This window comes from Anabrus simplex, chromosome 6, assembly GCF_040414725.1.
Source record: "Anabrus simplex isolate iqAnaSimp1 chromosome 6, ASM4041472v1, whole genome shotgun sequence".
Taxonomy (NCBI): Eukaryota; Metazoa; Arthropoda; class Insecta; order Orthoptera; family Tettigoniidae; genus Anabrus; species Anabrus simplex.
Window position 1 is genome coordinate 3,693,723 of NC_090270.1, and position 27,921 is coordinate 3,721,643.

The 27,921-nt window shown below is 38.8% G+C and overlaps 2 protein-coding genes across 3 annotated transcripts in view; both read left to right on the forward strand.

Moving 5' to 3' along the window:
• Nucleotides 1-6,224, forward strand: LOC136876051 (uncharacterized). The gene has a single exon (XM_067149675.2). It carries the CDS (start codon nt 168-170, stop codon nt 840-842), a length of 675 nt encoding a protein of 224 aa, XP_067005776.1. The 5' UTR covers nt 1-167; the 3' UTR covers nt 843-6,224.
• The window catches only part of fus (fusilli), a 465,574-nt gene that overhangs the window by 417,382 nt on the left and 20,271 nt on the right, over nt 1-27,921 (forward strand). Inside the window, exon 12 of one of the 2 annotated variants that reach the window (XM_067149673.2) lies at nt 8,438-8,694. In XM_067149673.2, the coding sequence (XP_067005774.1) occupies nt 8,438-8,694 (257 nt within the window). Of the gene's footprint in view, nt 1-8,437; nt 8,753-27,921 lie in introns of both variants that reach the window. The other variant, XM_067149674.2, reaches the window with a different exon arrangement.

Consider the following 27,921-nt stretch of genomic DNA (forward strand, 5'->3'; position numbering starts at 1 on the left):
CCCACCCTCCGCCTCCGCATGCCCTGAACGCTCCAACCCCGGGAACGGCCATCCTTCCTCCTCCCCACACTGCTCTCCCCTGGGAGCATCCTCACCCCCTTGTGCAGGTGGCGGCTCAGCAGGCCCATGCCTTGGTGCAGCTCCGCCAGCCTGAGAGCTTGTGGTTCATGAACCAGTTGGCTGTAGCTCAGCAGCACCAAGCTGCCATGGCTGTGGCACTTGCTGCTGCTGCCTCTTCTAACTCTGCTGGTGTCAAACAGAATTCCTGGGGAGACCTGAACGGAAACACTGCTGCGTCTTCGGGGCCGCCTACCAACCCGACGGTATCGGTGACGCTGGCCAACTCTGGTGTTCAGAAAACCTTGGCTGCTCCCCAGATGTATGGGCATATTGTCCACCATGCATCTCCATTTCCTACTGCTGCACAGACCCACACTGCACCTCCTGGTTTGGTCTTCTTGAACGTTCCTCAGCGCCTTCCCCAGTTACAGTCCCAAGCCATGCTCAACTCTGCTTCCAGCCAGTATGCCAAAGCTTCCCAAAACCCTCTTCCACAACCTACGGCTGCCTTTCCCCCTCCTAATCATCCTCCACCCCCACACGGTATGCTTCCGCCTCTCATACCAGCCCCTGCTACAGCGGCTGCCCTCATGGGGCTGAAGCGCTCGTGGGAGCAGGCTTTTCCAGCAGAGCTCTCTAATTCTGGTGGGGTGAAGAGGCAGTGGCAGGCACAACCCACCGGTGCTGCAGCTACCACTGCTGGCACTCCTGCATTCCATGCTCAGCAGTCTGCCCTCACTCATTCCGTGGCCTATCAACCTCAATTCTATCCTGCACTGTAGGGAACATTCCAGTTGAACATAATATATTTTTGGAAATATTTACTTGTGTACATTGTGAAATGCCTAGTTCAGCAGGATGGCACACTTACAGAGACATACATTCCACCAGAGATTTTAAAAATTGTATGAATTCCTGTCCTCACCTCTGTATTGGTACTTAACGTCATACAATACTGTAAAGTAAGAAGTTTTATCGAAGCAATATACGAGGTTTTTGCTTTAAGAAAACATTTCCTCCTGAAGGACTACATTGATTTTGTACATGTAATTATATGATAGGATATTTTTTAAGGATCTTTTTCTTCAGAAAGTTGTTAGTTATGATATACACATTAAATTTTATAAGTGAATAACATTTATGTAGGGTATCATGATTCTGTCCATTGGGAAAAGAGCCATTCCCAAGAATGAAATATTTTTTTACTGACTGTATATAATGCTCTTCCTGATATCTTGGATCACTTGATATGGCAGGAGATTTTGGGGAATAAGTGCTTCCGATCTGTGATTCTGTTCATTAAAAATATCCAAATATGCTCAATAATTTTTGAAAATGTTTGAGTTATGAAATATTTTATAAATATTTAGGCTAGTATTTTGTAGTGCAGTATCATGTGAAGGTGTTAGTTAGCTGCTTTCAGGATTACTCTTTATCTGAAAGAATTCTGATATTATTGAGGACAAATCTTCAGAAAAGAAGAAAGTACTGTATTTGAAATTCTTTTCCTAGGAGTCAATACCATATTATGTTCTCAATTTGCTGTAAGAGCAAGCAAATGCTGTGTGTAAATCAGTAGAAATTTTGAGAAAACATTCTTTTAGCAGTGTTATTAAACCCAAATGTAAGCTGTGATATAAATTTCATATATTTTGAAAGAAAGATGAAATTCTTGCAATAACAATCGCGAAATAAGTTTGATCATATCTGGACTCGAAGGTCTTGCATGGCTAGCCTTGTTGATTGCAGTTGGAGAGATACTTCGCTATCAGTATGTAATACAGTGAAACCTCTCATTTATGGACATCTGCTTAAACATACTGGGCCTAAAATAAGTTATGCAAGTTTAACATCAAGTTTTACAGTTTTTGTGTATTTATTTTTCCTCTTGTCATCACAGTTTCCACGCGACTGCCTTAATATTTAGTCTTTCTGTTGAAAACTTTTCTTATTGGTGTCTTTTCTACATAGTAGGCACAGGAACACTACCTATAGATGTTTCAGCACATTTGATAACTTAACTATTTTTGCGGACTGTGAAACCTTTACCTTTAAATGCCATGGCACTCGAGAGAAAACAACTGATAAGTGAGTTGAGAAAAGTTACTGCATGTGTTGAATTTGTGGGACCCATCAGTCTGGCAACAGTTTAGGACTTTCTTTATTCACCTGCTTTCAACTAAAACTACTACTTGTGTGTTCCTGTAGAGTCCTCAGAACTAAGTAATTTCTTCAATACTGAGTACAGAATAGTAGGTCTAGACCGAGCCAATAAAGGAATCTTTAGGATTTCCTTACAGCTGTCCACGTCCACAAATGAGTCATTTTTATAGTTGTTTCTATATTACAGTGGAACCTCTATTATCCGTTCCCGGAAATGATTTTTTCCCGGATTATTCATTCAATTCACGTGGTCCCGCAAGCATCCTAATTAAATCATATAGTAAAAATTCGGCATTATTAGTTCCTTGAAGAAGCAATTTCCCGCAACAACCGTCCAGAAGTGTCAGTCCCATCAACGCTAAATCCTCGATCAAGTGTTTTTCAAGAAACTGTATTTCACGAAAGGACGGGTGCAGCATACCTATGGATCTTAGCGTTAACGTCCCGTCTCGGTACGATAATTAGAGCAAGTACTGGAAACATAATCGGCGGCAGACTTGCATAAGGAACCATCTTAGCATCTCATTCGGCTGCTATTGTTTAGGAAATCCTCGAAAATCGTAAAGCAGTGTGTGCCCACAACAATTGGAAGGAGAAAGAGCATTCAACAGTTCTACTTGAAGACGGAACGAGTTTCGTCGAATGTTCATTCTTGTAAAACATGTACATTATGTCCAGGGTTGAAGGTTTATTTTTTACTGCTTTCGGTTGCATCGCCGAACAAATTTTTGGCACTTCCCTCAGGGCACTGTATACATAGCCACTGGACTTTCAGACAGGAATCGAAATTTCTCCTTTTTAACACAAATCTAGTATTTTAATATATAACTATATGCTTGAGACCAGAACTGATTATGCACCTTACATACATAAAGCCATGGAAAAGTGACGAAGTTTTTTCTGGTAAAACTAAATTGTAAAGTATCAAGAATTTTAACTCTTGTAATGAATGTTTGAAGCCGGCCCCACGGTTTAGCTTGCCTGCCTCTCACCCGGAGGCCCTGGGTTCGATTTCTGGGCAGGTCAGGCATTTATACCTGGATATGAGGGCTGGTTCCCAGTCCACTCAGCCTCTGTGATTACCTTTAACTGAGAAGCTATCTTATTTTGAGATGGCAACCCCGGTCTTAGAGAGCCAGGAATAACAGCCGAGAGGATTCGTTACACTGACAATGTGTCACCTTGTAATATGTAGGCCGTCGGGCTTAGCAGTAGTCACTTTGTAGGTGAAGGCCCATTAGAGCTGTGGTTTGATGTGATTTAGGAGTGTTTCTAGGATTATAATTATACATATTTAATTTTTGTGATGTTTAACCAAATTGTTGATGGTTTTAATTCGTTCCCGGATTTTCAGTTTTCCTGTGTTGTACGTTTCTTTTCCGTTGTCCCTCCAAAAACGGAGAGTCGAGGTTTCACTGTATTTGCGTTGGAACGTAAAAATCTGTCCATATTTGGCGAGTGTCTGTAAAGAGAGGTTTCAGTGTATTGTTATGTGATGTTTTTGGCATAGAATATTTTTCGTATTCACTATATAGTAACGGAAGTCTCTTGCATTATTGATGTTGAGGAATGTTTTCCTAAGTGCATCTGCAACATGTACATGCCTTATATGTCAGGATCAGACTGAAAGCAGCTTGATGACTGCGTGGCATCTGATAGTTGTACTCATTGTCTTGCATAAATCAGTTCCATTCTTCACTATAGGTGCATTGTAAAATGATGGAAAGTTATAGAATATTGGAAGTGGGAAGACAGGAAGTAGCAACATCGCTTGTCAGTTTCTGAAAATTCCAAGACTGCGTTGTCCTATGGTGGAGGACTGAATGGTTGAGTGAAAATGGCAGGTTTGGATCAGCGTAGAGTAGCTACTTTCTGTCAATATTTTTCCAGACTTAAGTTTTCCTTTTTGTGCTTCCATTTCATAGTTTAGGTTACGATTCTTCTGTGAATGAAGTAACTAGTGAAACCGTGTGTATCTTACCTGTGTTGGAACTTTCTTAGTTTATGCAGTGTGAAGACAAAAATCTCAGCATATCAGATAGTACAAAGACTTTTCCAAGCGCTCTTAACCTAAGAGATAAAAGGACTTCTCTTTGGAAGGGCAGATTCTTTATAGTGAAAATACCGTGCCACTGTGCAATCCTTTGTTCTGCTAGAGAAGTTGGAATTAAATAACTGGTGCATTATGCCATCTCCCTGCGTGTCCCACCCTGTTCCGTCTAAGTGGTTCTTTTGTTGTGCTCTGGTTTGGAAAGAGGACTTGTCCTGACACTGTTGAGGAGGAATTTCTTCACTTAGAATAATTGTAAATGTAACCTGGAGTGCTGTAAGTCCTATTAACAATCAATGGCACTCTTCCTGGCAGGCAGCTTTGGCAAGCAGAAGTTGAGCTTCACTTGGTAACATTGTATGTAGGTTGGTGTTGGGAAAGGGTACATCATATTTGTTTCCCTATTCTCTCCCTTGTGAAGGGTAATGGGCTATGAATGGTCTGGGTGTTCTCATAATTTCATCTTTTGGGAATTTATGTAAATCATCTGTTAATCAGCATGGCTCATTGTGTTTTTGTTGCTGACAATCCTTGAGTTTCCTGTCAAGTTACTATGTTCCAAGGTTTGCCAGTAACAAACACTTTGTAAAGTGGATATTGTATTTTTTGTGACAGTGTGTGAGAACCAACAGATTTGTGGTTCAGGGTACTGAAGAATGTGTTTGATACATGCTGCTAGCACATCGCTTCATCTGCTAACTGTCATGTAAACAGATCATAAAATGAGGCATGCAGTTGGAGTGTATCAACGTACTGGGAGATGCTTTGTGTCCTCCAGTAAGTTGTTTCCTGCCATTTGTGTGCCCTGCAAGAGTAACAACATACTAAAACTTTTCAAGAGAATTATTACTTTTGTATAGCAATAAATCTGCTTCATGCCATTTGAATGATGATTAATTTTTTTTTTTTTTTTTTTTTTTTGAGATCCAATTTGCTTGTTATCTTCTAAGAAACATTGTTTTGAATGTAGTGGAAGGTTTAGTTATTTGTTATGTTTGGCTTTTGCTAGAAGCATATCTGTAGGGTAGCTTGATGTATGTTTTTTTTTTATTTTCTCCCCCACAATCTCTTGTGAAGAGAGAGCTTTATTTGACTTGCAAGAATGGCATGTACGTGGATAACACATTCACCGCCAGGAACCCCCCTCCCCCCCAACACAAAGTACGACTATAGATGTTTATATTTTCCATTGCCAGCATCCAAATGCAAGAAAACCTACTATATAGATCAGTGAAGCTTTGATCAATTACTTCCTGTGCTTGGGCTTTATTATTTTGAAATAATTAATAATTTCAATATAACCTAATATTGAACAAGGCCAAACTTGTAGACCTCATTTACAAGCTGTAAACATAGCTTCCTCTGTATATGAATGGCAGCATAAGTGGCTTAATAATACTTTGGATAAATAGTTCCTATTGACGTTTCAGGTGATGAAAATGTCGTGCCGATTGTTCCTTACAAACTTAGTTTATTTGGTCTACTTCACGCCTATCTTCAGTAAAACTAAGTCCAGAAACAGATTTAATCAATTTTAACATTCATGAACATTTCTCTCAATTCTATCCACTAATTTTTATTTTTAAGAAATTAAAGTATGGAAGTGATGAAAAGCGAGATTGAGCATGGCACTGAATGTGTTAATGCCTTTTTTTCTTTTTAAACAAAGCTCTCTCGAGAGAACTTTAATGACCTGCTATTGTTCTCTTATTTGTTAAAACTAACTTTTAGGGCAGCTAACACTCTTGGTTTCACTTTGCTGGAGATGTTCAAAGGAGGCATATTTAATCTAAAAAACAAACGAAATGCTTAAATATTCTGTTTCTTCCATGTTGAAAGTACTGGTAGTGTTGTAAAGTTTCTGTAATTGTTTTACTAAGGATTAAGGAGTTGAGTTTTATTATAGTTACTGCAGTAATAAATAAACTTCCACTTTTGTGAAATTTGTTTACAGCAACATGTGTTTATGTTTGGGATTGGGGATTGGTTACCTTTCACTTTCATTGTAATGTCATGATAACACAGTCCAATACACTCATTATTTAAAGAAAATCCTTTTATTGGAGCGGTGTTATCACGGCGTTAGAATGTCGAAGTAAACTCGAGGTACACTCGTATGAGGAGCCTTACCACCTTCCCTCTCACCTTGTGGATGCTCTGGTCTAAGGTAGGCGGAATCTTTCAACTTTGTAGCTCAGTTCATGCTTTGTCTTATATAAGTTTTTGCTTTATTTTTAATATGGTTTGGATTTGTGGACTGCCTGCAGAGTATTATTGAAGACTTCTCTTTTCTCTGCCTGATATGGGTCCTGTTTTCTTAAGGGGGGACCCTACTGACACTTCAAGCGTTTGTGCCCGCAGAGCTTTTCTTTTTCCAAAAGTAATTTTTTCTAGTGCACGTGAACAGTAGTATTGATTTTTAAAATGGTTGAAAGCTTTCAGAAATGGCTGTTTATAAGATGAGATGTTGTTAAATATATAATGTAATTCTGTGATGTTCCTGAGCTTTCCAACCAAGTTTTTAATCAGATTAATGCAGCTGGAGGATTTTTACAACCTTTTTGTCTGGAGCGGGAGAGAGTTATGATACGGAAATTTGACGGTGTCGGGCTAAAATTTCCAATGATACAAAATTCAGTACGGTCCCCTCTTAAAGAGAAATTGAAAATTACATAATTTTCTAATATGCTTCTGTTTTGCCTGCAGTCAGACCTCCCATATAACTCTGGGGAGCAAATAATCGTGAGTGTATTTAAGTTATAATTTAGTTGGTGAAGGCCTGTGTGTATCTGTTCAATTCTGAGAGCAAGTGATTTCTGGTATTGAATTAAGCAGATACTAATGGCCTTGTTCTTTATGCATGTGCATTTTGCCGCTTGAGTTTGTGTTTATATTCCAGGGTGGTAGATAATGTAAGTCTAATTTCAAACCTTTCTAATCTTCAATTGGTGGATTACACTTTGAATTACTGACCTTTAGTAATCATGATTTATGGAGGCAAGCCACAAAGTAAACATGAACCTGACTTGAATAATACAGGGTGTTTGAAAAATACACCACAAAATTGCAGGGTTGGATTTTTCATATCTAGAGGAGACATCAGACTCTCTAGTATGGTAAGCCAGGAATCCAAGTCCGCAATTTTCCACTGTAGTTTTGAAATACTCTGACAATTGGCGAGATGTCGTTCAGTGTGTATTCCACCAAATACACGAGCTTCCGTGTTGTGTTACGACGCAGACGCGTTGCCAATTGGTTTGGCGCCAAGTAAGGAGACATGGACATTACGTGTTGGGTTCTGTTTGTTAGCTTTATCATTTAACTGGGTGCAAACTGGAAGAACGATGAGAAGAAGAGCTAATATGGTGATGGAGTGTCTCGTCTTACTGGTGCTCGGACCTCTAGTTGTTAAATACTGTGTTTTGCATGACCAGAGGGTGGTTAAGTACAGCAGATATATTAGTTATTACAAGCTAAGCACAGATCTAGAATGGTGTGGATATTTTTTAACACTACTTGCTTTCTCTGTGTATCAGTCCTTCTAGCCTCTTTATTCCAGTGCACATTAACACTTCCAGCACTCCTCATCCGACGTTGAGAGAGAAGAACTTGGCATATTTAAGCATTTAGTTAAACAATATGCGTGGAGTATCAGAAATGCATGTATTTATGAATGTGAAGAACGCGCATGATATAACTGTTGTAATGTGTTCTTGTGACTGCACTTCTAGGTTCATCGGAGAATATGTGTGGTTATTGAAATGAATTGTCAAACTGTGCAGGAGAAAAACTATGCACATTTGTATATATATACATATATATATATCTTCTCTGCTTAGCCAAACCTCTTGCATCAGTACTTATATTAACAGTAATCATGAGATTTGGTATTAATGGTACTTGAATGGCATTCAAATACTATTTTATCAGCTTTCTGACAAAAGAAGTCTGTATTTGGATGTTCCAGGAAAGCAGAGAATTCTTCGTTCTACGGAATAAGAACTCTCTGTTTGTGCCAATATTAGTTACTTGCATGAACAACTCACAGAAAATTGCACTTGCTTAGAGTTGATGAGAAGTACTTTATGTGGGTGCATTTCACTGTGAAGTTCTTATATTTTTGTTTGTTGTAGTGCTAATTTTGATATTGTTTTATTTCATTAGGTGGCACCATTATGCCTCCTCCGCCATTTGGACCAGCAACGGCGTTTGCTCCATTTGCTCCAGCGCCTGCTCAGTTGATTCCAACCGCCACATTGACCCATGGAGCTCCTCCTCTGACGCCGCGCCACACATTCCATGCGGCGTACCCGCCCATCTTCTACTGGCCTTACCCTTCGCCGCCTGTGAGTCCTACGTCCTATTACGGTGGTCCGCTGCCGCCTCTGCCACCTGTTCAACAGCCGCCGCACTTGACGTCGGTAATCATGCAAGGTCTTCCGTTCTCTACGAATGTTGCAGATGTGTAGATCTTCTGAGGTTAGGGGTGGAAATCTTACCATACCTCTTCTTACTTCTGTTGCATGTCTTATTTATACTAACATTAAACTTGGGCTTGTTCTTTGTTAACAAAAGTAAGGAAGCATACTAACAATGACTTTGACCGCTCGGAGTTGGCTTGATGTGATGTGATGCGTAATGCCCATTGGAGATTACACACACGTGAGTCTCTGGAATAGTGTGTCCTTAAATTGATTTAGAATATTGGATTTTGAAATAGAAAAGCATCTTTAATATTGTAATCTGCATATTGCAAAACTGCATTTTATGTGATGATTTACAACTATGTATAGGAAAAGGGTTTGTCAAAGCAGACATTTTCCCCACTTTTACTGTGGACAAAATGATAAATTGTGCAGAAGTTTGATATTCTAGGAAATGGGACAATATTTTGTATGTGCAGTAATCTAAATACTGATTTAGGGGACCTTAAATCAACAAAAACCGAAATAGAACTGACAAGATACTTTTTTGAAGCATGTAGAAACAAAGATAATTTCTGCTGTATTTATGTTCCTGTAAATCATCCTATATTTGCCTTCATCAAGAACAATCTCAAGAAAATCTGTGCTGTCAACTTAGGAAAGCTTTCTGTCCTTCAGCTATGACTTTTTCTTTTTATTCATTGACAGTTTGAGTTGACAGAGAACACTAAAACATTTCACATTGAATAGAATATAAGAGTGAGTGACAGAACTTTACTTAAATAGTTTTATTCATCAACAGAGGAAATGTGTGTCTGGTGGTCCAGCTACCCGAGTAGCTTCTTACTTCATATATTTTTGCAAGTCATCCTTTTAAAATACCATTTGCAGTCATTGGTTGTTAATGTGTGTTCATGGCAGGGATGTAAAAGCTTTCTGTTATTTCATTACCTAGCTACTTGGTTAAGAAGTTCCTACATTAGAAATTTTCCCGCGTAAGGAGTGTGATATTCTTGGTACCTTGATCAGTTGCATTAAGATAAAGGCCCTATGTATATTTTTTCCGTTTAAAGTGTTCTGTTGTAAAGATATTTCCTGGTTAAACAGTTCAGATTTTAGAGCCCCTTGAGATATAAAACGTCCACTCAGTGCAGCTCATGGTCTCTGCACAGGTTGCATCCTGTGTTAGACCGTTCGCGCGCTTGCTGTGGGTCTCTAGTGTCACGGAGCCTGTCCGGGCTTGCCAAGGCCACCAGGCTATGACAACACGGACACCAGATGCTCACTCTCACCTTGTGGAATCGAATCGAACCCGTTAGTCTAAATTTCCACTCCACCGTTCCATCTAGCGGAATAGAATCGAACGGGATTCTACGCGGGAAACATAAAGCACGCAATGGATGGTTTGATATTACTTTAATGCTGTAAGTTGTGTGCGGTGACAGGGTGAAGTCATTAATTGAGGTGGCTTCAGCATTAATTAAAAACCGTAAAATGTATTTGTCCACAACAGTGCAGCTTCTTGTGCATTACTGTTTGTTTGGAATTCATGTACGACACGTAGGGAATGCCACTTATCAAATTGTTCACGATAAATACTGTGTAAGAAACACTTAAGGATACGTACATTCCAGCTATGTCAATTATCGTACTGACATATCGTATGGACTCGAACATGATAATACAATTCTGAAATAAGGTAAACAATAATTGCAAAATAAGCTAAGTACCGTATAGGCCTAATCTACCACAAAATTGAACATTCTGACGTTTGATTTTTCATTCCCTTGCTTATTTCCTTCCAGGCATTGTCTCTTACGTTGTTGTTACAATAATACTTACGGGTTTTGTCTAGAGAAAATTATGTTTTCGAACCAAACTGATATGATTTTCCTTGTCCATTATTAGTGAGGTGATTATGCAATTATTACAAAACACTTCCCGACTCTATGCAGGAAACAGCATACTTGCCAGCTGATACACATATAGTTTGTTCCAACACTATTCCGAATCGTTTCTGAACTGTCTGCTCATGTGCAGTAACTCGACAGGCGTTCCAACATAATCGAGAATTGGTTCTGAACTCCCAGCTTGCTGTTCCAACATATTTCGGAACTGATTCAGAACAGTTCCGAAGTGATGAAAGCGGGTCTTGGTCCAAAGCTAGAACTTTCATGTTCGAGTCATGCGCAATAAAGTCTGCATAACTCCACCTGAAGAGTCATCAGAAAACTAAAGTATTTGCCACAAGTTAACCCTACATTTCTGAGATTTAAGAAAGTAATCAAAATGAGTGATTTGGATGGTGACAGTGACCTTTTTGAGGACAGTTCAAGTGATGAGGATGAGTTAGAGATGAACATACTGAGAATAAAGAATGAAAATTATAAGTTTACAATTAGATTAGGCCTATAATACTGAATGTTTTAACTTGATACTACATCTTTTTTCACTAGATTTTAATCCTGATGGAAACATTATCAGTATATCTCTGTCCAGGCAGGTATTAAGATCTGCTAAGCTTATTTCTTATGTCTCGTTTTCAGACGTACACAATAAAGCAAAGGAACTTCTGACTTAGGACATCTATATCCCGTATCTGAAGTAGACTGATAATACAATGGTGAACCATTTGAAACTATATTAAGTAAAAAATGGGAGAAATTGTTATTTTCTTTCTCCTCTTGAAACACAAAAAACAATGTACATTTACAGTAGAGAACGAAATTATGCAATTTAGAAGACACTTTTCCACTTAATTTGTTCGGAGAGAATGATTAACTAGTTGTACTTCCTCTTAAAACAAAAATCACCACCACCACCACAACCACCACCACCGTTAAGGAGACTGAAAATACCCTGGTATGCTCTAATCCACTACAGTAGGAATTAGTCAACTAAGCAACCTTCCCTTCAATTTTAAAGCTTACGGTTATTTCTGAGAGTTCGTGATCCGATATTACAAGACTGTATAGGCTTCTAAAATATCTCAAAGTAATGAGTAAATGTGTCTGTGTGTCTGTTAGGTCATCAGCCCAGAGGCTAGTTGGATCCTCAAACAGCTCCACCAAACGCTATGCAGTTATAGGGAAACTGCAAAAACCAATGACAGAGCCCAAATGAGGCGTACTAGGCAAGATGAGGAGTGAGGTAGTTTGCCATTGCTTTCCTCACTGGACCAGAAGGTGCTACTGCAGCACGACCGATCCTATGAGCAACCCCTTTCATAACACTCAGACACTAGTTGTGCTTCAAATGTCATTACTCAGCACCACTCGTACCCCAGCAGCTTCCATATTGTCACAGTCATGGATGAGACTGGGACTTCGGTGGAAGCTACACTTTGCTCTGGCCTGTGCCAAGAGACGGCTACAAAAATACTGCATCCATCAAGAAATGGCAACAGGCGGATGAGAAAAAGAACACCACTATTTTGACTGTGATCATTGTGTTATGAACATCAACTGGAATTATATTATGTGTTTTTAGATCTGTATGACTTAATTTTTGCACTGCTTTGCTAATTGGCTGATGATGACACTTCAAATGTGTTGAAACCGGTCCCAAATGAACAGGTTGTAACTTCTATTTGGTTCAACTTAATAACAGAGTATTGAAAGGTGGATTCTTCCTTCTATTTAATATTGTATATTTTTTTATTCAATATGGAACAATAATGAAATTTTAAACTTTAAATCTCAGTCACAAAGCGGTGATAATCAATTACTGTTTGGTTGAAATCATTCAGCAATTTTTGGCATAATATTGCTCTTTGTCGAAACTCCATCTCTCCTCATAAAATTAATCATCCAGCCACGGCTAACGCTTAAATCCGAGACACGGATTCCATGTGCAGCAGCTGTTTCTCATCCTTTAAAATACAGCATTTCGTGAGAAACAGCATATCCAACATTGCGTAACAAAATCATATATTTAAGCAGAGCCTTCTTTACTTTCAGAACTTGCCACCTTTTAGACGGCGAAATCCTTTGCGAGACTTGTTGGTCTCTAGAAGTGCACATCTCCGTTACCGCGGTAGCGCAAGTTGCATTTGGACACTGAATACTTGCGGCCCTATGCCCGTGTGTTTCCGCGTAACTGATCACCCTGAGTTTATATGATGCAGTATTACTTGAATACTTGCTCACTGTGGACTAAAGGCTGGTCTCCACTGATAAACATTTAACAACAACATGTTAAATACTGTTTCATTTAACATTGTGTCTACACTTACTTAACATGTTAAACTTGACTTTCTTTGTTAATATACAGGTAGTTCATCATATCAATTTGTGGTAATACATTTAGGTGGTGTCTAGTATTTTCAAACAAGGACAATGGACTCAGATGAAGAGGATTTGGTCTTTGTTATTGCCACTGCTGATTCTTGTTCTGATTCAAAGATGCAGTTTTATTAGGCACATTTCCTCCCCTCATCCTGCTCATTGCTTCAAAAGCAAACTACTTTGAAGTAAAAACTTTGTCCGCTCCTGCCCACGACTCCCAACTTTTCTGAACTTTTTGCAATACTCGACTGTACTGGGAGCGGAGGGACGCTAGTTTTTTCAATGCAAACAGAAAAAATATGGATAATTTTGAGTTCCTGGACTCTGTCGGCTTTCTTTGTTTTATCTCTATTCGTTTGATGAGACATCCCATATATTATATCATTAACTAGCAAGATGCCCATGCTTCACTACGGTATTATACTAAATTTTATAATTGAAACGTTTTATATATAATCCGCCGAAATTCACGATCCGAGTCGTTTTCTGAGAGAATCCGCCATAATTCGCGATCTGAATTGTCTTCTGAGAGATTACGGCAAATTTCCTCCCATTTTTCAATCTTTCTTTGAAGCAATTATTTCATTCTTCACGGGCTAAGTCCAGGTATTCCATCCGGTCAGTTGGGTCCCTAAATCTTTGCCACCTTTTCTTATAAGCATTTTAAATATAGATCAAATCCTTGAGGAGATCCTGCGTGGTGTCGTCTTGGATGCCTTGGCGGTACTAAACCCACGGCCGGACTGCATTCATAGTCATTACCCGGCCAGGACCTGTTTCCAGCGTGGTCCGCCATTTTGACGACGGTCCAGAACATTATTATTATTATTATTATTATTATTATTATTATTATTATTATTATTATTATTATTATTATTATTATTATTGATGTTCTGGACCCCACAGCAAGATGCAAGACCGCTACTTGGCGGTAAATTATACCTGCTGACAATGTGACCCGCACCATTGTTGCGTGTAGGCAATTGCGCCGGGTTTCTGGCAATATGTATGATATACTTCCGTGCATTATTGACCTTGTGAAGAATTGCACGGTCAATATCGTTCCTATCATTTATTTCAAATGTGTTTAAATTTTTATTTTTATGTAATCTAAGAACGTTCTCAAAGGAAAAGGTGGCTCTTGAAAATGAACCCAGGAAAAATTAAACATGATCGGTTTATGATCAGAATAAGTACATTGAAAATCCACAGCCTCTTTACAGTCATTCGACCGGGTCAGGAATGGAATGAATGAAGCCCAAATCTAGCGGCGAAGATAGGAATTTTGCCGGCTGCCGAAGTCTGTCACACTCTTCTGGGGCAATGATTAATAAATGACAAATGAAATGATATTGGAGACTGTTGCTGGAATGAAGTATGACAGTGAAATCCGGAGTACCCGAAGAAAAATCCTTCCCGCCTCCGCTTTGTCCAGCACAAACATCACATCGAGTGACCGGGATTTGAACCACGGAACCTAGCGGTGAGAGGTCAGCATGCTGCCGTCTGAGCCATGGAGGATCCTAATAAGTACATTATGAACAGTAAAATCAATTGGTCTTAACTCCTTTTTTCACCCCACCGCCGTTAAGTTGATTTACCCCCCCCCAAAAAAAAAAAAGCGTGTTTCTATATGGTTAAAGATATGTTCACATCTGTTACCTTTAGTTTTGAGATATAAGTATCCCCATGAAAATAATTCACTCTGTTTTCACCCCCCCCCCCCCAAGTGAATTCTCTGGCAAAAAATTGTTTCTGTTTCTATTTCTATTGTTTCTATTGTACTATTAAAGTACTTCTAAATACCAATTATCACAACTCTAGCATCTTCAGTTTTTGAGATATGTGTCCTCGTGAAAGGAATTCAACTCCTTTTCACTCCCGCCCCCCAAGATGATTCTCACCTCTCAAAACGCGTTTATGTTTGTTTTTAAAGCAGATCCAAATACCAATTTTCACGCCTGTAACAACTTTAGTTTATATTAGATGCACGTATCGTCATACAATTAATTCAGTTATTTTTTTCAATTCTTTCACCCCACTTCATTGGATTTTCCGAGAATACGTGTTTCTTTACTTTTAAAGCAGATTCCAAATACCAAATTTTCAGGTCTGTAATGTCTTCAGTTTCTGAGATGTAAGTATTCTCATTAAAGGCATTCAACCCGTTTTTCACCCTTTTCACCCCTCCTATTGGGATTTTCCGAAAACAAAATAATACGTATTTATTTTTAGAAGAGATTCTATATACCTATTTTTAGATCTGTAAACTTTTAAATTTTTGAGATATAGATACACTCACTTCAAAATTTCACCCCCTTAGCGACAGAATATCCAAAAATCCTCCCGTAGCGCGCACCTACATTGTAATATAAATGTATCCTCAAAATTTCATTTCTTTATGTCCGGTAGTTTTGGCTCGGCGATGATGAATCAGTCAGTCAGGACAAGTTATTTTATATATATATATAGATTAAGGTCAGATTAATCTCCTTGCTCCACTCCATCTCTGACTAAAAATTTTAGTATAGTGCAGAGAGAACTACACACATGTGCGTACTGTGTTTGTAGCTTATAGCAAAGAAAAAGTGTGATGAAGAGTGTTGCAACTATAACCCAACTTCATGAGAAGCACGCTGTTTGCGTCGTTTAGGCTATCTATTGGCATGGAAACAGCACGGAAGTTGCCGAAGCTATGCGACATCTCCGAACAACTAATTGTCTCGACATGTTTTCCACTTGGAGCGGAAAACACGCCAACATGTTAAAAGTGTTAACCCCAACATTCTGAGTTAACATGCAAAGTCTATTGGAAGACTCAGTCACAATATACATGTCAATTGTAACATGTTAAATTTAACATGTTGGTGTTAAATGTGAATCAGTGGAGACCAGCCTTTACAAACAATTTTGAAATCACAGAACATGCATGTCCTGTACCCGAAACACTCGTAAAATATGTTTGTACCGTATTGTTGTGGCATCATACACAACCATTAACCCGGCTCAAGAGAGATAGGGTGATTTTCCCCAGAGAGGATGGGTTGCCTCATTCACCCTCTTCACCATGTGGAGAAGAGGGATCTTCAAAGGCTGACGGAGTAAACCCCGAAAGACAATCCTCAGATGCGTTAGGCTTAGCAGGTCAGCAGATGAGTAAATTTGTACTTGCTTTCAACTGCAATACAAGCCTCGGATGGAAGTTTAAAAATGGAAATGGAATTGACAAGTCTCCGACTACAGTTGCACAGTATGATGGTAATCCTGATGTTCGTGCAAGTGTTAGATCAGAGAACAAAACCCGATTTGGAACAATAAATATTTTTACGATGAATGGGAAGGAAAATGAATTGATTGACCTAATGGAGAGACGAAAACTCAACATCCTGGGATTAAGTGAAGTAAAATGGAAAAGGAAAGGAATGAAGAAACTAAGAAAGGAGTACACCTTGTACTGGATGCGTAACAGTAAAGAGAAAAGAAATGGTGGGATTTGTAGTGAATCAGAAAGTTGAACCAATAGCTGAAATTGAGTATGTAAATGAAAGAAAGGTAATAAGGCACATACATGTAAACAAGGACCTAAAGAACATAGTACAGGTATATGCTCCACAGACAGAATGTAGTGTGGAAGAAAAAGAAGAGTTTCTCAATGAACTGGAAACTCATATTGTTGGAGATGGGATCATGATAATGGGAGATCCGAATGCTCATGTGGGAACTGATAGAATGGGATATGAGAATGTTCTGGGCCCACATGGGTATGGGGATAGAAATGAAGATGGAGAGAAACTGTTGAACTTTTGTATCAGAAATAACCTGATAATAAAGAACACATGGTTTATGAAGAGTATAAGATCAGCCGATATAGTTTGGATGGACACTATGGAACACTAATCGGTTTTATAATAACAGACCGAGAATGGGAAAGATAAGTCATGAATACGAAGATAATCCCTAGTGAAAGTATGGAAGTTAATCATAGATTATTGATTGTGGAATTAAAACAAGTAAAATTCCCTAAAATTGTATTGAAATACGAAGTGGAGAAGAAGAGTGGGACAATTTAAGACACATTCGTGGAAGCAGCAATTGAGGTATGCGGGAAAACAAAAGCAAAGGTTAAGGGAAAGGAGATACGATGGTGGACAGACAAATAAAAACAGAAATAAAAGACAGGAACAAGGTGAAGAAGGAAAAGGAAAAGCAAAAAATCTCATCAGAGGGATGAGAATAAGAGAGAAAGGTTACAAGTGGAATCAAAAGATTGAAACCACAAGTAAAGAGGAGTATCAAGGAAGAAAAGGAGAAACGTTGGGGAGAGTTTACCAACAAAATTGAGCAGGATAGTCGAGGAAATCAGAAACGATTATACAGAGTAATAAAATCAAAAAGAAAAAATCAAGGCATCAGAGAGGGAAGGTAGATCCATAGCACATGACGAAAAGGGTCTTCAGAAAGTGATGGCAAAGTATTTTGAAAAACTTTATAATGAGGTTGACTGCTTGGAGGAAGAAGGAGATAAGAAAATGGAAATAATAGACGGAGAAAAAGAAGAGAACCCGGTAATGTGGTTGGAATTTGAAAGGGCAGTGAAAGCAATGACCAAAGATACAGCAAGTGGAAAAGACGAATTCAATGCTGTTACAATTAAGGCAGCAGGAAGCATTGGACTACAGTGGCTATAGAGAGCCCTCAATGCCATATGGAAGGATGAAAGGACACCTGAAGATTGGCAACAAGGAAGCATTGTACCACTGTTCAAAAAAGGAAATAGGAAGAAATGTGAAAATTATAGAGGTATAACCCTTTTATCACATGGGCTAAAAATAATGGAGAAAGTCATAGACAAAAGACTGAGGGATATAATAGAAACACAGTAGGAGGAAGAACAATATGGCTTTAGACCAAATAGATCAACAGTCGACTTGATATTTACAGTGCCAATGATAATGGAAAACCATCTGGAAAGGAACAAGGAAATGATCTTCGTATTTTAGGATTTGGAAAAATTTTATGTTACAGTTAAGAGAGAAGGAATGTACCAAAATAATTAACAAGATAAAAACGTATCACGAGAGAAATAGCAGTGTACAAGTGGGGAGTGGTGACTCTGAAACATTTTATATAGAAAAAGGTCTTGAGCATTATTATTATATTGATGGATGAAATCATAAAACGTGTAAAACAGAGTATCAGTAGTGATGAAGCGAATGCTTTGGTATTTTCAGATGATGTGGTGATTTGGAGAAAGGGAGGAAAGGAAGTACAAAAGAGACTGGATATTTGGAATGAAAATCTGAAAGAGTTTGGAATGGTGATTAGTCATCATCATCATCAGTTTTCCACTCCAGTTGCCCGGGTGTGGTTTACGAGCACTCTCCACTTCTGTCTGTCCATGTACCACTCTTCTCTCAAGACGACATCCCAGCTGATTCCTCTTGTTCCTATGTCCTCTTTCACTTGGTCCAGCCACCTCTTCCTAGGTCTTCCTACCGGTCGTTTTCCGGCCACGACTGTGTGTAGCCATTGTTTTGCTGTCCTTCCACCGTCCATTCGTTTGACATGGCCAAACCATTTCAAACGGGCCCTTGTCACTTTTTCATTCAGGGATGGGTACACACCAGCTTGCTCCCTTATTCTTTCATTCCTTACCCTGTCCCTTTTTATCTTCTGTACCATAGTTCGTAGGAACTTCATTTCTGCATCTTGTAGTTTGCTGTCCACTTGTTGGGTTGTTGTGCAGGTTTCTAGGCCATATGTTATTATGGGGGTAAAGTATGATTGGAATAGAATCTGCTTTGATCTTAAGGGAACTTGTTCGTTCCAGAGGAGGTTCCGAACTTGATGGTAAAACTGAGCTGATTTTTGAATGCGGTTGTTAATCTCATGCTGTATTCTGTTATCACTTGAAATGATGCACCCAAGATATTTATATTGGTCTACTGTTTCCAGTTGTGTACCTTCCAGCATTATTTTTCCTTTCTTCTTCTGCCTGTTGACAGACATACTAACAGTTTTCGATTTATTTATTGTTAATCCGTGTGCTTTCAAATGTTCATTCCAGGTGTTCAGCCTCTCTTGGACTTCCTTCTCTGTATTTCCCCAAATTACTACATCATCTGCAAATGCAAATGCATTGATGTCCATATTGTTCTTCTGCTTAATTTCTTTCATGACTTCATCCATGACAGTGATAAAAAGTAATGGTGATAGGGTACTGCCTTGTTGCACTCCTTTAGTGGTTTGGAACCAATCAGAATTACTGTTTCCTATCTGTACGCAACTGCAGCAGTCTTTGTAAAGCATTTTAACTTTCTGGATAAGCCCTTTCTTAAACATTCCCATATAGTCTTCCTTGGAACACTATCAAATGCTTTTCGAGATCCAAAAACACTAGTGTTAAGTCTTTGTCCTTTTCCCAATGCTTTTCTAACAGTATTCTAAGTGCAAATATGAGATCGGTAGTTGATCGGTGTTCTCTGAATCCATATTGTTCTTCCTGTAGTTGTGGTTCTATTATTTTCCTTAGCCTTTTTTAAAGTATTTTCTCAAATATTTTCAAACCATGAGACAATAAAGTGATCCCTCTATAATTGCTACATTTCTTCCGGCTTCCTTTTTTGAAGAGAGGTATTATTATTCCCTTTTTCCAATCATCTGGGACTTTCCCATCCTTCCATATTGCATTAATTACTCTATGAAGCCACTGTATTGCTATTGCACCAGTTGCTTTGATCATATCTGCACTGACTTCATCAAATCCTGTAGATCTTTCTTTGGGCATACTGTTAAGGGCCGTCTCTACTTCCATGTTGGCGGACTCTCTTGGTCAGGCTCATCATTGCAGCTTAAACTGACCTGCGTGGTTACATCATTGGAGTCTTTCCCAGTACAGTTGTATAAATTATCAAAATAGGATTTCATGATCTTCCTTATTTCTGTCTCCTCCCTAACTATGTTACCATCTGGTTCCTCTATTGCTGTTATGTATTCATTGTCTCTTCTTATATTTTGTATTGTTCGGTAAAGTAGTTTAGAATTAGCTTTGCTGTCTTGCTCTAGTTTATCTGTGAAATCAGTCCAAGCTTTCTGTTTTTCTTCGGCCACAATTTTCTTTACTTGTAACTTCTGATCTCTGTATTTCTGCTGCAGTTCGTTTACTCTAGATTCGTTCCTTTGACTTCCTTTTTGCATTTCTTTGTCTCTGGCTTTCCTTGTTTCATTTTTCACTTTCACAGCAATCTTCACCCGATCGTTCCACCAAGGAGTTTCTTTTCCCTTCATTTTGCTATTAGTTTTACTACAAACTTCTAATGCAGCTCCGACAATGCTTTCTTTGAATCTAGTCCACTCGATGTTGCCTTCTTGTAATGCATCTGATGGTAATTTATTGGTCACTTTTTTTGTGTATTCAACTTGTTTCTCTGTCTTCTTTAGCTCCCATGTCTTAATTTTTGGTTTCCTGTATTTCTGAGGTCTATAGATTTCAATGTGCTTTATTGTTGCGAGGAGAAGTCTGTGGTCACTGTCCAGGCTTTCACTTGGTATAACTCTGACATCACATATGGTCTTTCCTGCTTCATTGTCAGATATAAAATAATCTATCAGAGTTTTAGTATCTCCATTCCAACTGTATCTTGTTAGTTTATGACTTAGCTGCTTCTGAAACCAACTGTTGTTTATTCTCAAGCCATTCCTTACACATAGATCTAGAAGACTTTCTCTTTCTGGGTTCCTGTCTCCATAACCATGTGGACCTAGTACATTTTCATATCCACGCCTGTCTGATCCAATTTGAGCATTTAGATCTCCCATTATTATGATATTTTCCTCTCTTTCTATAGCTTCTTCTAAATCAGTTCGGAATTGTTCTTTTTCCTCTTCGTTACAGCCAGTCTGTGGGGCATACACCTGGACTACTGTCAGCACACTCTTGATAAGAGAGATGTTCAACTTAATAATTCCTCACTGATGACATCAATGTCCTCTCTTAATATAAAACCTACACCATTTTTGGCTTCTGTTTTATTTCCATTCCAATGTAGTTTGTATCCTTTTCTTAGCTTTTTTGTTCCTCTTCCCTTCCACTTTGCCTCACTCAGGCCAAGAATACAGAGGTTCCTCCTTTCCATCATATCTATCAGCTCCTCGCTTCTGCCAGTCAGGGTCAGGATATTTAATGTTCCAATTCTGTGTTTAGGACTCTTTCTTTTGGGCTTCTTCTCAGAACATCGTACTTGAACATCAGCCTTACGGTCATCATACGTTGCAGATGTTTGAGAAGACGTGTCTATCCGGTATTTTCTTTGCGTTCCAAGGCTCGTTTTGTAGTTGAAAGCAATCGATATAACCCTTCAGTTGACTTGCTAACCCTAACACTGCTGGGGATTTTCTGTCAGGGGTATTCTCCCTTAGCCTTTGGCAGTCCCCTACCTCACTGCAAGGCAGCAGCTGATGAATTTATGTGTCATTTCCTACACAAGGGTCTCGGAATGGTGATTAGTAAAAAAGAAAAATGTAGGCACGGTGGAAAAAAGAAAAAGAGAAGCCAAGGGAACATAGCCGGAGAATGGTTTGCATATCTGGGTAGCATTGTTAACGGAAGTAATGAAATCAACCCTGAAATTAATAACAGGCTAAGTAAAGGTACAACATTTTATCATCAAGTCAGAGAGCTTTCATGGGATCACAAAGTACCCAAGAGAACAAAATTAATATTACATAAACGGTATTTCATACCAATTGTAACATACGGACTAGAAACGCTCGTAACTAATAAGAGATAAGATAGTAAAATCCAAGAAGTAGAAATGAAATTTTTAAGAACATTGGTTAAAAAGACAGGAAGAGATAGAATTAAAAATATTAAAATCAGAGAAGAGCTAAATATAGAACCGTTAGTACAGAAGATAAAGAAAGCAAGACTGAGTTGGTTTCGACATGGAAGAAGAATGGGTAGCAAGAAGGGAATTGGAAAGGGAAGTTAAGGGAACACCGAGAAGAAGGTGGATGGATGTGGCGGAAGTAGTGGAGCAGGAAAAGTGGAAGGACAGAAAGGAGTGGAGGAGGCTTGTTAACCACACCCGGGCGACTGGAGTAGAACGTCACTAGTTGCTTCTGCGCTGATTCTCTCACTGAATTAGAGCAGTGGTATTTTCCTATCGACTGATAACAGCACGTTGCCCAGCATTTGGAATGCCCAATTTCGCGATAGGAAGGCTGCTACTCGAGTAGTTGACATCTTTATTTCAAAATGCATCCGGAGCTGCGTGATGGATGTTCGAAGGGGTGGGTGCTTCAAATATATGAACATTTCTCTTTCTCCACTTCGCACTTAAAAATATTGGGATGCGTAAATTAAGCAAGGGCGTTAATTATGCGAGAAAATACAGTTGTTTCAACTACTGCACTGCCATTAGATGATAATGGTAATCATTTGCGAGGAGCAGACCATCCATGAGATCTGCAAGGAAATCTACGAGATCTGCAAGAAAATTCAGGCAGGAGATGAGGAGACTGAAGAGAAGAGGTGGAGGAAGAGAATCCCCCAAGACCATCTTGCAGTGAGGCAAGCATCTGCCTTGAAAAACTGAGGTGGTTTATGGAAGGTTCAGTCAGAGTGCCTCAGAATACATGGAAGGCAATGTGGGAAATGGAGAGGTTTATACTTCAAGAAAACAGTAAAAACTTCAAACAGTCAAACCTGGTTAATTTCTTTTCCAAGTAGGAGCCTAGACTTTCATGTTTGGAAATGTATTTAATGTCTAATGCAGTATGGAATTTACATAATGTACAGTTACCATCTACAGCTTTAATGATCCTAGTATTACTTATCTCTTGTGCAAGGTTTTATGTACTATGTTCCCTTCTCTTATCAAGTACAGTCGACTCTCGATAATTTGACACTTGTTAATTTGAATCGCTCGATAATTTGAAGTTTTCTCCTTGTCCCTTGAAAAATACTTGATAAATTGAAAAAAAATCAATGTTATTTGGTCCCCTCGGTAATTTGAAGTTGTAGGAATGGCATCTTGCTCGCAGACATTCTATAATTTGAAGTCGGGCTTCCCTACTAATAATTTGAAGTCGGTGATTACAATATGTATTGTTATCGTGCACAGACCTGTCGTTTGTTTACATCAAGTTTATAGCAAGTGGAGGTGCAATTCTTCCCTAGTACGTCGGCACTGCATTGTGCTTATCACATGTATAGCTTGCAGTGGTGTCGCTACCAGACAGTGTCATGGGAAGGTGCAGTATCCAAGTGATGAGCCCATGCCGCACTGGGGCAAAACACTGGTAATTTTTGATGACCGAGTTTCCTGAATATTATTCCTCAATAGTTGTTTCAATCTTTCCTGTTTTCTTGCTTATAGTAAGGTGCAATTACTGCTTTTGTCCAATCAGAAGGTACCTTACTCACATTCCATGTTAATATTATTATTCTATAAGGCCAGATGAAAATCTGTGCCCCCATACCATTCATATTTTAACATTTCAGGTATAAATTCATCTATTCATGCTTCTTTAGGACAGTGCAGTTTATTAACCATCCTTTCAACTTCCTCGACCGCAATTTCACCGTCATTGTTCTCCCCAGGACTTCTATCCTTCGACTTATACAGGAAGAGATTTCCGATATGCTGCTTCCATCTGTCACTAAGATCTACAATGAGCTCACCTCATTAACCCAATATACTATTCATTTCCCTTTTCCCTCCCTTTCTAAGATTCTTCCTTGTCTCAGACTTCTAAATATCCTTAGAAATATTAGTTCTATCTAAAAATCTACATAGAACAAACAAAACAGAGAAGAAGGAAAATGCACTTTCCTATCTTAACACAAATTTGAACTGAATAGTGTCAACACGGATATGGAAACGATGAAATTCATCAATTGGTGTACATTTTTTCTGCACAAGAGCTATAATTCACAATCACCAAGTCCATCGCCAACATGGAATATTTTTCAGTCATCATTGTAACATGGTGCTGCTTGTTGTGATTGTTTTTATAAGCTACAAATCTGTGTGGCCCATGAGAAGGACCTCACGTGCCCCAATAGTGTTGAGCCAGAAAAAACTCTGCTGGTGAAGTCACTCGTCTCCGTTACATGACATCACGCTGCCAACAACTAAAGTCACGGCAATGTCCTAAACAATCCCTCTGACGTGTCTATTAGCTTGCACTCACTGCCTTGGGAATCATCCAAAACCATAATTTATTGAATATTGAATTTACTGAATATAAAAATTCCTATAATATAAGCTACTAGAATGGTAATTATTAATAAGATAAAAAGTGTATGATCATGGAAGAAAATAGTTGTTCTATTAGAGGAGAGGCACTATTAAGTAAATTTAAATTCGATCAGGTTGCCATGTTCTAATAAAAGGGTGAACTTTATATGTAGACATATACATGGGATCCCAACTCTGTAACTGAATCAAGTTACACTCCGAGTAGCTGAAGTAATTGCATTCACTCATTTATCCCGGAATGCCAAGTGAAACTGTTAAGAAGTTTTTCAAGGGACCAAAAAAAAAATCTTAAGCAGGAAACTTCTTAAGAGGAGTAATGTCTGAAAACTTGTTCTGTACCTTGAAATACATGTGAAACACACAGCCAACAGATTTCCTTGTTTGGGAACAATACGAAATAGGCCGATATATAAGAGCTGCTAAAATGAAGCCACAATATAAAAATTTTATTATCATGACATGTGTAGAGATAAAGTAAAATAACTGAACATACTGTATTATAAAAATACAGTCGACTCTCAATAATTTGAAACTCAAGGGACCAGAGAAAAAGTTCAATTTACTGAGAGTTCGAAATAAGAGTAGTTCGAGTAACCAAGAGGGAGGGAGGGAGGGAAAAATTCAAATAAACAAGAATTTCACTTATACTTACTCATTTTTTTCACAACATTTGTACAATTATGAAATGTTCATACAGAAATGTTCATTTTGAAAAAAGTCTGTAATTTTCTTTTGAATGAGCGACTTCCATCTATCATGGTCCAATGAATTTTCGATAGTGGTGAGAGCTGAGAAGAAATCGTCACTAGTGTCCGTTCTGAGGGCGTAGGAGCGTAGGGTAGTAAGAGCTCCTTGCCTCGGTCAATGTGACTGGAATTGGCGGTTATTCTTCTTCGTTTTCTTCCTCGTCCTCATCCAGAGAGGCTAAATCCAACAGTTCAGCATCAGTTAGGGCACCGTGGACACCGATGTCATCGTCAACTTGAACGTAATCCTCAAACGTTAAAACTCTCCACAGTTAGGTAGAAGTCCCCATCCTGAGTCAAAATTCGTAAATTTTGGCGGCTCTGACGACTGTTCCACGTTTTCGGTTTGCTTAAACCCGCACTTTTTGAAGCAGTTATAAATGGTGATAGGGTTGACATTTTTCCAGACCTTATCGATCATGATTATAGCGGTCAAAACTGTTATGTTCGCCTTCTCACCTTTTTCGATGCTATCCAGCACAATAGAAACAATTTCTCTGTGGTAGAGAGTTTTTAAATTTTGAATAATGCCTTGGTCTAATGTTTGCAATCTTGATGTCGTGTTGGGTGGAAAGAAAATAAATTTTACGTGGTCTAATGGTGGTGGGTTATTATGCACGGTGCAGTGGTCCAAAAACAGCAAGATTTTGCGTTTTTCCTTTTTTCATGTCACTGTTAACCGAGGTCAGCCATTCATTAAACAACTCTGTCGTCATCCATGCTTTTTTGTTTGACCGATAAGCTGTGGGCAACGATTTTATTCCTTTGAAGCAGCGTGGTTTGGCAGATTTCCCTATAATGAGTGGTTTCAACTTTTGAGATCCATCCACGTTACATGCTAGAAGGACAGTTATTCTTTCCTTGCTCAGTTTCCCTCCATGACACTTCTAGTTTTCGAACGTCAGGTGGAATCAGGAAGACATTTATTAAAAAAAAGCCTGGTTTCGTCTGTGTTGAATATGTTCCTTGGGTCATAGCCATTCAAAAGTTCATTTAGTTCGTCAATCCATTCGGAACAAATGGAACTATCCACGCTGGCGCTCTCTCCGCAGATCTTTTTAAATGTGATGGCATGTCGGTTTTTGAAATTTGAAAGCCACCCCTCACTTGCTGCAAATCCTTTCATTCCGAGAGACTGCGCAAAAGACTTTGCTTTTTCCTTCAACATGAAACCGCCCAGGGGAACGTTTTGTCCTCTACACTGACGAATCCACTTAAGCAAGCACTCTTCAAGACGGGGAATTTCACCCTGACGTGACCTTTTTCTACTTGCACTTAAGGCACTTTCGGTGACGCGATCTTTATTTTTCAAAATCATCGACAATGCTGATGGTAAAATACCGAACTGTTTGGCGACATGTTTTTTTAATTGTACATCCTCCACAACTTGAATCACACGCTTTTTTTCACTTATGGGAAGACACTTGTTCTTTCTTGACCTCATTGTGATGCTTAAAAATTACACAAATCAAACGTTAACATACTGTACCACACTTTAACGTTTGAAAGAAGACTCACAACTGCAAACTCGCTCATGACCAAAAATATGGCTTCAATGGAATTCCTCAATCGGATCAGTATACCAGGCAAGGTATTCTCTGGCATTTTGGAAGGGAGGGTGTGATCAGTGGTTGAGAGTAATGTAGATTACCAGTGCGGTTTCAGACCATGGAGGGGCTGCTGGTATCAGATTTTCAATACACACTGGATAATTAAAAAATTCTATGAGAGGAATTGACAGTTAAATTTATATTCCATTTATGGAGAAGATGACGGGAGTACTTCGGGAAAAGATGTTGGCTGTATGGGGGATTGTGGTCTTACGGGGAGGTTATTACAGGAAATCATAGGAATTTATGTTGACAATTGAACTGCAGTGAGAGTTGATAGTAGAATGAGTTCTTAGTTCAAAGTAGCTATAGGGGTTTGATATCTTTCACGTTTGTTGTTCACGGTCTTCACGGATCATTTAGTGGAATATATAATGTAGTAGGGAAAGAAATGTAGTAAGCAGCTTGATCTATGCCAACAACTTGGTTTTAATGGCAGACTGTGCTGAAAGACTGGAGCTTAAAAAGAGTGCAGAAAGTATGATATGAAAATTAGCTCTTCTGTGCATAAAGTGATGCCAGCATGGAAGAAATCTGACAGGATTGAACGCAGGTAAAGGTAGAAATGCTGGTTTTATAGAGCAAACCCTGAAAAGCCTTCAGTCTAATTTTTGTGGGGAAAAATCTAATTCTCTCCTCGTGAACTTGGACTTTCCATTAGGAATTGAAAGGCGAGCAATAATTCCATTGTGGATATTTATCTCCTGTATGCAGTTATCAGATTGTGCCTCTACTAATTGGCTTCTGATAAATTTGTCTGCGTACCCCCCACCGTTGCTCCCATGAGAACAAACGCCTGAAAAGCCTTAGTAACGGAGATACTTTGACTCCCTTAAACCACTTCGTACCATCCACATAAAATACTGTATAGCCTAGTACATAAATTTCTAGAAACTTTGTCAAGGTGATTACTTTTTTGGACCTAATCGGAGATAAAAACAAAACGTTTGAAATGAACGGACAGATTCCAGCAAGGATGTTTAACACGCTTGCATGCAAGGTGTTTGTTCTTCTCTTGGTTTCATATGCATGGGTAAGAAACTTGTGTGTCTCAGAGCTAATTTTTAAAATAATTTACCAATTTTATTGTTGAATGGTTCTGATACCTTAAGTAATGATTAAATAATTATTGTTAGCCTCACAAGAAGCATCTTTAAAATTACTTCTATCCTTCCTCCTTCAGAGGTAGGAGTGCAAAAGAAATGAGGACATTTTAAAATTCAAATTCGTTATGTGATCGCTGCACAGATTGAGGGAGGACACTAATTTATCAGTTCTGTCTGTACTAGATCAGGATACATAGGTGGTGTTTTTATAC

Coding starts and splice junctions, on each gene's coding strand:
- LOC136876051 (XM_067149675.2), top strand. CDS start 168: ATGAACCAGTTGGCTGTAGCTCAGCAGCACCAAGCTGCCATGGCTGTG.